Source organism: Procambarus clarkii, chromosome 35 (genome assembly GCF_040958095.1).
Source record: "Procambarus clarkii isolate CNS0578487 chromosome 35, FALCON_Pclarkii_2.0, whole genome shotgun sequence".
Taxonomy (NCBI): Eukaryota; Metazoa; Arthropoda; class Malacostraca; order Decapoda; family Cambaridae; genus Procambarus; species Procambarus clarkii.
Genome location: NC_091184.1, coordinates 32071567 through 32084842, shown reverse-complemented (window position 1 = coordinate 32084842; position 13276 = coordinate 32071567). Strand labels below are relative to the sequence as shown.

Here is a 13276-nt window from a genome sequence, read left to right as displayed (position 1 = left end):
AACTGCGTCTTATCCTCTGGCGTCGTGGAGAACTGCGTCTTATTCCCTGGCGTCGTGGAGAACTGCGTCTTATTGCCTGGCGTCGTGGAGAACTGCGTCTAGTTCCCTGGCGTCGTGGAGAACTGCGTCTAGTTCCCTGGCGTCGTGTAGAACTGCGTCTTATTCTCTGGCGTCGTGGAGAACTGCGTCTTATTCCTCTGGCGTCGTGAAGAACTGCGTCTTATTCCTCTGGCGTCGTGAAGAACTGCGTCTTATCCTCTGGCGTCGTGGAGAACTGCGTCTAGTTCCCTGGCGTCGTGTAGAACTGCGTCTTATTCTCTGGCGTCGTGGAGAACTGCGTCTTATTGCCTGGCGTCGTGGAGAACTGCGTCTTATTGCCTGGCGTCGTGGAGAACTGCGTCTTATTGCCTGGCGTCGTGGAGAACTGCGTCTTATTGCCTGGCGTCGTGGAGAACTGCGTCTTATTCCCTGGCGTCGTGGAGAACTGCGTCTTATCCCCTGGCGTCGTGTAGAACTGCGTCTTATCCCCTGGCGTCGTGAAGAACTGCGTCTTATTCCCTGGCGTCGTGTAGAACTGCGTCTTATCCCCTGGCGTCGTGTAGAACTGCGTCTTATTCCCTGGCGTCGTGGAGAACTGCGTCTTATCCCCTGGCGTCGTGTAGAACTGCGTCTTATCCCCTGGCGTCGTGAAGAACTGCGTCTTATTCCCTGGCGTCGTGTAGAACTGCGTCTTATTCCCTGGCGTCGTGTAGAACTGCGTCTTATTCTCTGGTGTCGTGGAGAACTGCGTCTTATTCCCCTGACGTCGTGGAGAACTGCGTCTTATTCCCCTGGCGTCGTAGAGAACTGCGTCTTAGCCCCTGGCGTCGTGTAGAACTGCGTCTTTTCCCCTGGCATCGTGTAGAACTACGTCTTATGATCCTGGCGTCGTGTAGAACTGCGTCTTATTCTCTGGCGTCGTGGAGAACTGCGTCTTAGCCCCTGGCGTCGTGTAGAACTACGTCTTATTCCCTGGCGTCGTGGAGAACTGCGTCTTATCCCCCTGGCGTAGTGGAGAACTGCGTCTTATCCCCTGGCGTCGTGTAGAACTGCGTCTTATCCCCTGGCGTCGTGTTGAACTGCGCCTTATTCCCTGGCGTCGTGTAGAACTGCGTCTTATCCCCTGGCGTCGTGTAGAACTGCGTCTTATCCCCTGGCGTCGTGGAAACTGCGTCTTATCCCCTGGCGTCGTGGAGAACTGCGTCTTATCCCCTGGCGTCGTGTTGAACTGCGCCTTATTCCCTCTCGTCGTGTTGAACTACGTCTTATCCCCTGGCGTCGTGGAGAACTACGTCTTATTCCCTGACGTCGTGTAGAACTGCGTCTTATCCGACGCCCTCAGTTGCTGGGGGGCGTTTAATCTCCAGCTTCAAGGACTTCCCATCCCTATTTCAAGTCACACTCGAGATCAAACGCCCAAGGACCCCCTTGACAGAAAATAAAAAAGAAGTCCTGAATTGTTTGAATATTCCATTCTCGGCTCTTTTTTTACATTAGCTCAGAGAGAGGTTAGAAAAATGAGGTTAATATTAGAAGCAGGTGTGAGTTAGGTCCCTCTCGAGGGACTCGGAATTTGCATTCCATTTGTGCTTTCAGTTTCTCCGGTATTCAGTGTCGAGGAGGACGAATTGTGTAAGGTAATATTAACGCTAATTGAATATGAGGTAGATATAAGGTTAGTTAAAAGCTTGTGTGAATTTTAGGAAATTCGGTATAAGTAATAATGAGACTGTTGTGTTGAAATGTTATGTGATTGAAGAATACACCAAAATGACGTCTTATGAGAGAGAAAGAGAGAGAGAGAAAAAAAAGAGAGAGAGAGAGAGAGAGAGAGATAATTCACTGATTATCAAACTCATTTGGACCCCCACCGCAAGAAAAATAAAGAGAGCATATTACCGAATTTTGAGTTTCTCTTTGAAGCTGATTAAATTACGAAAATTCGAGATGAAAGAGATTGAGTTAATATGGGACAAAATCCGTGTAAAGACTGAAAAATGCAGGTTTTATTTTTCTGCCCGGGAATATATGTATATTTCATAGAGAACTACATCTTGGTGAGAGGAAATTTGTTGTTTGTTCACTTGAGTGTTTGTGGATTATAGTGTTTTGTCTGTACATCAGACAATTTGTTTGTTTACCTGAGTATTTAGGTATTATTGTGTGTGTGTGTGTGTGTGTGTGTGTGTGTGTGTGTGTGTGTGTGTGTGTGTGTGTGTGTGTGTGTGTGTGTGTGTGTGTGTGCTGAGGTAGGATAGCAGATGATTAAGGCTAACCTCATTAATCTGTGCATTGTGGCTGGTGGGTGTTAATATACTATCAAAAATGGGTTACGATTGGCCCCCATTGCCCCTCTTTAAAGGTGGTTGGGTCCCTATGACGTCCCCTCATGATGCCGGTTGAGATGAAACGTGACTGTTGGTTCCATAATTTCATTATATTTATAGAATTTAGATACTCAAAGTTCTTATAGCAGACTCTCATTCTGCGAGCTTCTATTACTTAAGTAGTGCAAAACTTCATGGATCGTCCCGTTTAAGATGGTGTATTATGAAGCTGTGACTGCCATCACCACAGCAACACCGGTTAGAAGAGCTACGAGCTACAAGGACAGAAGACAGAATTGACAGTAAAAACAGTGTGTAGTGTAGGTGATTAAAGTGATAAAGAGTCGTGTGTATGTAGTGTAGAAATGGGTACTCGTTTTCCACCCGAGTAATGCTGGATATTCACCCTCTTTCCCTATCAAGTATACTCTTGTCATAAGTATACTTCCTGCCAGTCTTGTAAAGCAAAACTTTTTTCTCACTGACAATCAGGTTAGGTCTGGATCCTCAGGTAACTCAGATTGGATCGCCTCTGCTGGCAACTTTGGTCAGTTCTGATTACAGGGCTTCAAGTAGGATAAGGTTAAGTTTGAAATTTAATCGTTCGCATTTCAAGGCAAGTTACACATGAACTTTAAAAGAGACGTCGACGGAACTTGATGTCAGAATACGTAATGTAAATACATAAAATCCTTATGTAAAACAAATTATTTTTTTTTTGCCTGTATTTTGTGATGAATGAGGATGAGTATGACTCAAAATGAAGGCTGAGTATTATGATGATCTAAATGAGTAAGATCTAACACTATTCACACTCGAAATCTTGCACCAGTAAATATTTAGGTCTTCCCATGATCATACATTTCAACCATATATATATATGTGTCAATCTTACATATATATGAATTAAATAATCTTAAACACATACAAACTAATCGAACACCGGTACATACGCTAATCTTGTAACCACAAATATCTTCCAATCAACCACATAGATCTTCCATCTTTGAATTTGAAAATTTAAGATTAAATAATCTTAAACACATACAAACTAATCGAACACCGGTACATACGCTAATCTTTTAAGCACAAATATCTTCCAATCAACCACATAATTCTTCCATCTTTGAATTTGAAAATCTTGCTTCCTCCAATACGTATAGATATTACAGTACCAAAAGGTGGGCAAAATTCTGGGTTCCATCATTCGTAAAATTACGTCCTTCGCCCTTGTTAAGAAATGTTTGTACAACCGAGAAAGAAAAGTTGTTTTTTCTCATTATTTTTCAAGTTTTTCTCTAGAAATTAGCAAACTTTTGAGGCTTCGTTGGCTCAAGTAAGATAATCTTGTTCTGTTTTTTTTCTTCTCTTGGGTAAGAATTTGCGTTTTGGGGCATATATATTTTTTTTGTATATTTACCGAGGATCAATATGATTATCATCACTATCAACCCATCACAATGATCACCATCAAAATTACCATTCACACTGACACCATTCACTATTAGCATTTGTTCTCTCTAATGGTTTGCAAATTTGCATAATTTTTACACCTAGTTTCTGCCCTCAAAAAATATTTCTTGAAAGGAATGTTATTATATATTTGTTTTATGATGGTTCTCTTGTGTATATTTCAACTAAGAATTTTGTTCACTTGTATTAGTATTAACTTTCTTGTGTGTATTTTGTGAGATATTTGTTATCCTGCATTAGCTAATTCCTTAGAGCTGTTATCCTGCATCAGCTGATTCTGTAGAGCTGTTATCCTGTAACACCTGTTTCTGTAGAGCTGTTATCCTGCATCAGCTGATTCTGTAGAGCTGTTATCTTGCATCAGCTGATTCTGTAGAGCTGTTATCCTGCATCCGCTGATTCTGTAGAGCTGTTATCCTGCATCAGCTGATTCTGTAGAGCTGTTATCCTGCATCAGCTGATTCTGTAGAGCTGTTATCCTGCATCCGCTGATTCTGTAGAGCTGTTATCCTGCATCCGCTGATTCTGTAGAGCTGTTATCCTGCATCCGCTGATTCTGTAAAGCTGTTATCCTGCATCAGCTGATTCTGTAGAGCTGTTATCCTGCATCAGCTGATTCTGTAGAGCTGTTATCCTGCATCCGCTGATTCTGTAAAGTTGTTATCCTGCATCCGCTGATTCTGTAAAGCTGTTATCCTGCATCAGCTGATTCTGTAGAGCTGTTATCCTGCATCAGCTGATTCTGTAGAGCTGTTATCCTGCATCAGCTAATTCTGTAGAGCTGTTATCCTGCAACAGCTGATTCTTTAGAGCTGTTATGCAGTATCAGGTGATTCTGTAAAGCTGTTATCCTTCAACAGCAGATTCTGTAAAGCTGTTATCCTGCAACAGCTGATTCTGTAGAGCTGATATCTTGTATCTGTGAGCTAGATGGTGAAGCTGGAGCCATCTGTGAGCCAGATGGTACAGAGTGAGAGCCGGCTGTGAGCCAGAGCTTTCACATGGTCAGTAGAGTTTTATTTTTTATTTTTAAGGTGAGTGTATGTTCAAAGAGGGAACAGGGCGAAGAATTAATGTTTGGTTGGTGTAGTGGTCTCTCTCTCTCTCTCTCTCTCTCTCTCTCTCTCTCTCTCTCTCTCTCTCTCTCTCTCTCTCTCTCTCTCTCTCTCTCTCTCTCTCTCTCTCTCTCTCTGTCTCTCTCTCTCTCTCTCTCTCTCTCTGTCTCTGTCTCTCTCTCTCTCTGTCTCTCTCTCTTTCTCTCTCTCTCTCTCTCTCTCTCTCTCTCTCTCTCTCTGTCTCTCTCTCTCTCTCTCTCTCTCTCTCTCTCTCTCTGTCTCTCTCTCTGTCTCTGTCTCTCTCTCTCTCTCTGTCTCTCTCTCTTTCTCTCTCTCTCTCTCTCTCTCTCTCTCTCTCTCTCTCTCTCTCTCTCTCTCTCTCTCTCTCTCTCTCTCTCTCTCTCTCTCTCTCTCATTCCTTTCTGTCTCAATTTATAATATTTTAAAATAAATCTTAACATTAGATGAAAACAAGTTACCAGAAAATAGCATTGATGTATTCAGACGCCATATACACACACTGTATCTGTATACTATGTATACAGATGTATATAGAGTATACATCGGTATTTACACTACCATTGTTATGAACTTTTGAATATTCCACAGAAGAGTTGAGTGAGAAAGGGAGGAACGAGAGAAGAGAGAGAGAGAGGAAGGAAGAGAGGGACAAGTGAGAAAGGGTGGGGATTAGGGGCAGATAAAAGGGGTGACCAGATTGTGGCTGGGTATGCAAATAGAGGTGTGAAGCAGAATAAAATGGGAGAGGTAGTGAAGGGTTGGTAGTGGGTGAGAGAGGTGGAGGGAATAAGGGAGCAGATAAAAAGGGGAAAAGGGAGAAGGTAAAGAGTGGAGAAGGAAGAAGGTAAATAGGGGAAAAGGGAGGAAATAATATATGAAACAATATTGGAAAGTGAGAGAGAGAGAGAGAAAGAGAATATTACAGTTACAAAACATTCAAAATAGCTCTGAAATTTAGTCCTAATCAGCCAGCTTTCATTCACATTAGTTTAAATGGGAAATATCACATTATATTTAATAGATTACAAAATATTAAAATAATTTCAAATAATAATATTTGTTATTATACAAAATTGTAATCTGGAGTCTGTTTAATGTAGAGTGTTTGGGGCCTAATTCTCTCTATGCGGAATTTTATTTGTTTCTTTCATGAGAGAGAGAAAGAATTTTTAGGACATTTTGAAAAGACATTAGAAAGACTTTCTTTCAGTGTCATTGTAGTTAACAAATGAAATGCACTAGGCAGTGATGTGGTGGAGGCTGACTCCATACACAGTTTCAAATGTAGGTATTATAGAGCCCAGTAGGCTCAGGATCTTGAGCCCCAGTTGATTGACTGCTGTGAGGCGGAACCAAAGAGCCGAAGCTCAACTAGGTGAGTATATGGGTGTGTCTTCTCTTGGTGATGACTTACGTGAGCACACACAGTCACTTAACTCATGCTGGAGGAAACTTAACATGACCATAGAATCAAAGGAAACTGCAGAAGAAAACTTGTATTTTTATACACTCACTTGGGTACTAGAAGACTCGAAACACCAACCTTGCCGAGTGTGCAACAAGCTCTATCCATCTTGCAATGAGCAGTCTTATGTGACGTGGTCGACGATCAATAATTTATCTGAACTCCAGCGTGCAGTCAAGACGAAAATTTCAGCTGGATAGCGGTTAGCTGCGTCTGGAATTTTTTCTTATTAAACCTGCTCATAGCATGGTGGATAGAGCTTCTATCTCTCACTCGTGGGGGTCGGTGGTTCGAGTCACAGGGATCCAAGGCACACAGAGACAAGACAGATGACCAGACCACACCCCTGAATGTGAAGGGACGACGACGTTTCGGTCCGTTCTGGACCATTCTCAATCGACTTGAGAATGGTCCAGGACGGACCGAAACGTCGTCGTCCCTTCACCTTCTAGTGTGTGGTCTGGTCATCATACTTTAGCCACGTTATTGTGACTCATCGCCTGCAGACAAGACAGAAATAGATAAGCATCGAACGCTTAAGCCACAATCACTCAAGCAGAAATTACCGCTGTTATTTTCAGGTAATTCAGGCAACTTAGTTTTAAAATCATCTGTAGACTCCCTACCTAAAAAAAATCCAGGCTTATTGCTATCTTAAAACGCAACAGTCTAAGTTGTTTCCATCTAGACCGTGGTGAAGAAAGTCAAGTTTTTTAAGTTGGGAAAACATTCGCGAAAATTTATCTTTGGATCTTTTGGATCAAACTGTTTTATTTTTTAATTTTATATATTTACACCCGGCCTTGACTTATTTGTGTTTCCTGCTTCCACTTATGTCTCAATACAAACAAAAGACTGTCTTTGTCCATTTTTCGTCAATTCCCCTGAGTATCTTATATATAGTGATCATATTCCCTCTGTTTCTCCTATCTTGAGTAGTAAGTTCCATAACCCCATCCATCAACACCTATATAAAGATGATAACGTAAAATATGATATCTTAAATAAAATACCTAGAAACTCATGATGAAAATGACTTTCTTACGAAAATCCCAATCCTTCAACTCAAAATCCAATCAACACCAGCAGTTGATTCCCCTGTAACAATATATTCCAATCCAAAACAGCCATTAACGTGAGAGTAATAGGCTTTAATCCCCACCACCTCCACCTGGGGGGATTAATCGGATGTAATCCCCCATGCAGGTGCGACAAGGAGATTCAATTAGTCCAGATATTGCCAGTTGCAAGTGCCGGAAGTGAACTAAGGTGGACATAGGACTGTAAACTGCTAATACAGTACACTATTGATGGTATAAACGAGGGATACTGAAATCTAGAAGCATTGTAAACAACTGATATTGTAAACGAGTAATGCAGTAAATGAATAATACAGTAAACGAGTAATACAATAAACGAGTAATACAGTAAGCGAATAATACAATAAACGAATAATACATTAAACGATTAATACAATAAACGAATAATACAGTAAACGAATAATACAATAAACGATTAATACAATAAACGAGTAATACAGTAAACGAATAATACAGTAAACGAATAATACAATAAACGAACAATACAGTAAACGAGTAATACATTAAACGATTAATACAGTAAACGAATAATACAATAAACGAACAATACAGTAAACGAGTAATACAATAAACGAACAATACAGTAAACGAATAATACAATAAACGAACAATACAGTAAACGAATAATACAATAAACGATTAATACAATAAACGAATATTACAATAAACGAGTAATACAGTAAACGAATATTACAATAAACGAGTAATACAGTAAACGAATAATACAGTAAACAACTAATACAGTAAGCTAATAATACAGTTACCAGGTTAGATGAAAGATCTGTCTCCATGGTGACAGGAAGCCTCCAGTCCAGGCGTGAGGGGGGCCAGTTATTGACCGGGGGAGTATTAACCGAGAAGTATTAACCGGGGGAAGTATTGACCGGGGGGAGTATTGACCGAGGGAGTATTGACCGGGGAGTATTGACCGGGGAGTATTGACCGGGGAGAGTATTGCCCGGGGGGGAGTATTGACCGGGGGGGAGTATTGACCGGGGGGGAGTATTGACCGGGGGGGAGTATTGACCGGGGGAGTATTGACCGGGAAGTATTGACCGGGGAGTGTCAACACAACACTGATGATGATACGTTCAGCTGGATAGGACACAGGCTGAAACATTTTGGCACCCCTCTGAGGGGGGGAAGCGACCCCTCCCCCTTCCCCCTCCCACTGAGGAGAAGAACCTCCCCCCCCCCCCTCGAATGAGGAGAAGAGATCGTTAAACCAGTAATTACCTCTTTGACCTTAGTTTAGCAATTGGTTGACATCGTTAATCTTCATTGACTCTTCACACCACAGACATCAATGCAAGTATTCTGCTGTGGAGAAGTTTCTAATTAACCGACAGATGTAAAGTGTGTGGAGCCATATTGCAAGAAAAGGTCGATTATTTGCAACAGGAATAACCATTTCTGCAACCACATAACCTTTTTATTTAAGCACCAACGTTATTGGACTGGTTAAAATGGAGTCATTAGTTCGTATTTCGGTAAAATTCTCTGTTGCTCCTTGTTCTGTTTTTTTCAAAGGGGGAATTATTTAAAATAATTCAACATTGAGCACAGGATACCGGCTGAAGCATGTTGACCAGACCACACACTAGAAGTTGAAGGGACGACGACGTTTCGGTCCGTCCTGGACCATTCTCAAGTCGATTGTCAATCAACTTGAGAATGATCCAGAACGGACCGAAACGTCGTCGTCCCTTCACCTTCTAGTGTGTGGTCTGGTCAACATACTTCAGCCACGTTATTGTGACTCATCGCCTGCACAGGATACCGGAATTTATCCATACGTCGCTAGAAGGCAGAAGAGTTAGGGGGAAACATGATTACCATATACAAAGTTTTCGTGGAGTTGATGGTGGTAGATAAAGACTGATTTCAGCTTAGGTAATACACGTCCAAAGGGACACAGTTGAGAACTTGTGTACCTAAATGAGCCACAGGGACATAAGAATTTTTCAGTGTCAGAGTAGTTAACACACGGGATGAATTAGGAATGTGGTGGAGGCAGACCCCATGCTGCAGCTTTAAATGTAGATGTGATAGTGCCCAATAGGCTCAGGAATTTGCGCACCAGTTGATTGGCAGTTGAGAAGCGGGACCAATCCTCTCAGACCAATTAGGTGAGTACACACACACACACACACACACACACACACACACACACACTAGTGTGAGAGGAAACGATTTTTCTATCAATTACGCGCAAGTCTCCAAAGGTTACACGTACAGTGGCCCTGTCTATCAACAACTCTGGTCTTCCACTTTTATCCAGACTGCACAATAGCTCCAGGGAGAGGCAGCCCGCCCCCCCCCCCCCCCACCCCACTCCAGGCCAGGTTATATATATATGCGATTTTAACCGGTGTTCTTCGGTTCAATATTAATTGAATAAAATCGACTTTGTAATGTGCTAGTGTCGTGACGGTGAAAAGGACGGTGATGGTGTTATTGTCTGAGATAGTGGCGGTGATTGTGAGCTGTGGTGGTGGTGGTATTGATTGTGAGTTACGTTACAAATGGTGCGGTTGAACTCTAACAACCACTTGTCTCATTATTTATGGAGTTTATCAACGACTTTCTGTAATTTTTGACGTTATTTTTGAGATTTTACATTTCTCAATAATTTTCCGTCGTCTGAGATTTCTTGGAAAATGTCTTTTTTCTCGATTGATTTATTTAAAATATTAGTTAGCGAGTTACAAATTACTCTTTCATTAGCTAACGTCATATCAAGTTTGGTGTCTGATATTGTTGCATCTAATAATTTATCACTATCTAATTTTATTGGTCAGTTTGGTGATGATTGGGCTTAATGTTGGTAGTTTCACTTATAGTGTTGCGAGAGTTAGTAGTCGTAGTGAATTACAAAGTTCTGCTATACTATTATCAGTGACAGTGTCAGACCACGGAGGAAAATGGAAACAGGAATTTCCTTAAGTACTTTCGTATATTAATACATCTTCAGAAGGAGAGACTCCTTCTGAAGATGTATTAATATACGAAAGTACTTAAGGAAATTCCTTAAGTCTCTCCTTCAGAAGGAGAGACTCCTTCTGAAGATGTATTAATATACGAAAGTACTTCAGGAAATTCCTGTTTCAATTTTCCTCCGTGGTCTGACACTGTCACATTTTTAATCACGTGTTTATTTTTCGTGATTTACACACACTATTATCAGTGTATAGAAACAATAATTAAGACTTGATTCGCTTTCGACAACTCAGGATGAACTTTATTTATCAGCCAAGAATTCCAACGACTGAGGGACAGTCAAGGTGGTTTTTACAGTGGAATCTGCAAAGTAGGTTCGAACACTAGGATGAGAGGTTCGAACACCATTAGAAACACCTGTAATGCATGTACGAGAGAAAGGAGAATTCGCCTCTACGCTGGTGGGAAGAAGGTTATCTTGAGGTTATCTTGAGATGATTTCGGGGCTTTAGTGTCCCCGCGGCCCGGTCCTCGACCAGGCCTCCACCCCCAGGAAGCAGCCCGTGACAGCTGACTAACACCCAGGTACCTATTTTACTGCTAGGTAACAGGGGTATAGGGTGAAAGAAACTCTGCCCATTGTTTCTCGCCGGCGCCTGGGATCGAACCCAGGACCACAGGATCACAAGTCCCGCGTGCTGTCCGCTCGGCCGACCGGCTCCCGGTAGTGTGGGTTAACATGTTTTTGATGGACTGTACTGTGAATCGCTGCTCCTTGGAGCATAAGGGCCAGATTCACCAAAGCACTTACGCAAGCACTTACGAACGTGTACATCTTTCCTCAATCTTTTGACGGCTTTGGTTACATTTATTAAACAGTTTACAAACAATCAACTGTTGTTATTGTTATAAACAGCCTCCTGGTGCTTCCGAGCTCATTAACTGTTTAATAATTGGAAACAAAGCCGTCAAAGATTGAGAAAAGATGTACAGGTTCGTAAGTGTTTTCGTAACTGCTTTCGTGAATCTGGCCCCTGCTACACTCGGAGATTTGTCTCCTCTGGTCATACTGTTCGGCCTAGTAATATGATCTCCTACTCCAGATTGATTTGACAAAATTTATTTTATTGTAATACCAGCATCCTGTGTCCCCAAGTACCAACAATTCCTCCTTCCCCTCAACCAATCAACTCCACATACCAAACTATAAACACAAAACTTCAAAAAAAAAAAATTATACAGTATACCTAGGTCATAAAAGTATGTGTGTGTACGCCTGATACCATACTACTTGTTTAAAGGAGGAAATGTAGATGTTTATCTCTAAGAATGTTCGGTAATATGTTTATTGTTTGTGATGTGTGTCTATGTACGTATTAACACGATGTACTGAACGGGGTGAGAATAGCTTGAACTACCTCATCCCTTTGTGTGTATTTTACTTCAATAAACTTATTTCAATTTCAATTCAATTTTTTCAAAATCACATTGTTTTCTACTGCTTTCAATCAGTTTTTAACTCGCGTGGGCATTAGAATAGACATATTCTAACTTTTCTAAGCAGACTTATAGCTTCTTCTTATAGTTTCCCTTCAAACACCGTCCTGCCAATAGATTGACAACCTGATCCGAACCTCAATTATTGCTGAGTGCACAGAGACGAACACTAACGATTTGTACCCAGTCAATCCTCCATGACTAGGGAGGATTGACTGGGCGAATGGCGAATTGAACCGAGGCGAATGGCACTAGGGCCTGTAATTTGCCCGAACTGGTACTAAACAGACACAGCAGTCTTTGTCACGGTGGAATAAGGGGTCCTCTTTATCCACGGTCGTTAAATAGGGGTCATTAAGGGATATAAAATTATTCTGCGCTATAAAGCAGGTAGTTTGAAGTGCGGGGAATAACAATTAGGGAAGGGAGACGAGAGGAGGAGGAGAAGGAGGAGGATTGTGAAGTGGGAGATATACAATGACTAATATAAATGGAAATAATGAGACGGGTGAGTGAGGGTGTTTTGTGATTTGTGTTGTGTTGGGTGTTAAAGGATTGGTTTCCTGTGTTTCCTTGTGTCTCTCTTTCTCTCTCTCTCTCTCTCTGTCTCTCTCTCTCTCTCTCTCTCTCTCTCTCTCTCTCTCTGTCTCTCTCCCTCTCTCTCTTTCTCTCTCTCACTCTCACTCTCTCTCTCTCTCTCTCTCTCTCTCTCTCTCTCTCTCTCTCTCTCTCTCTCTCTCTCTCTCTCTCTCTCTCTCTCTCTCTCTGTCCCTGTCCCTGTCTCTCTCTCTCTCTCTCTCTCTCTCTCTCTCTCTCTCTCTCTCTCTCTCTCTCTCTCTCTCTCTCTCTCTCTCTCTCTCTCTCTCTCTCTCTCTCTTTCTCTCTCTTTCTCTCTCTCACACATTACCAGGCTACTAAGTTACTCTTCCCCACATCGCAAGGTAAGCCTTACCTTACTAATTTTCCCTGGAATACAACCCACCAAACTGTTAACAACCGGAGCCTCGATTCCAACAGGGTGATTAGTGCTCAGATCGTCCTATTACCGACCTCACCCACATTGTTTACACCATCGACTCGACGTAAAAACTGCGGTGGTTTATGGAAATTAAAATCCATTTATTATTGACGCTTTCAAGGACTAATGAGTATCGGGTCGGGATGGTTAGTTGAGCTGACTTGGTTTTCATGTTTTTAGTTAGATTAATCCACTGTGTTTTTAACGGAGGGGAAATACAGAAGCTGGAGAATGTGTAGATACTCAATTGGATGTACTCACTTAGTTCTGCTTGCGGGGGGTTGACCTTTGGCTCTTTGGTCCCGCCTCTCAACCGTCAATTAACTGGTGTACAGGTTCCT

The 13276-nt window shown here is 41.9% G+C and overlaps 1 protein-coding gene across 1 annotated transcript in view; it reads right to left on the bottom strand.

Moving 5' to 3' along the window:
- Positions 1-280: 280 nt before the first annotated feature.
- The window catches only part of LOC138371176 (protein dachsous-like), a 129372-nt gene continuing 116376 nt past the window's right edge, over positions 281-13276 (bottom strand). The window contains exon 5 of the mRNA XM_069336012.1: positions 281-830. Within this exon, the coding sequence (XP_069192113.1) occupies positions 281-830 (550 nt within the window). The remainder of the gene's footprint in view (positions 831-13276) is intronic.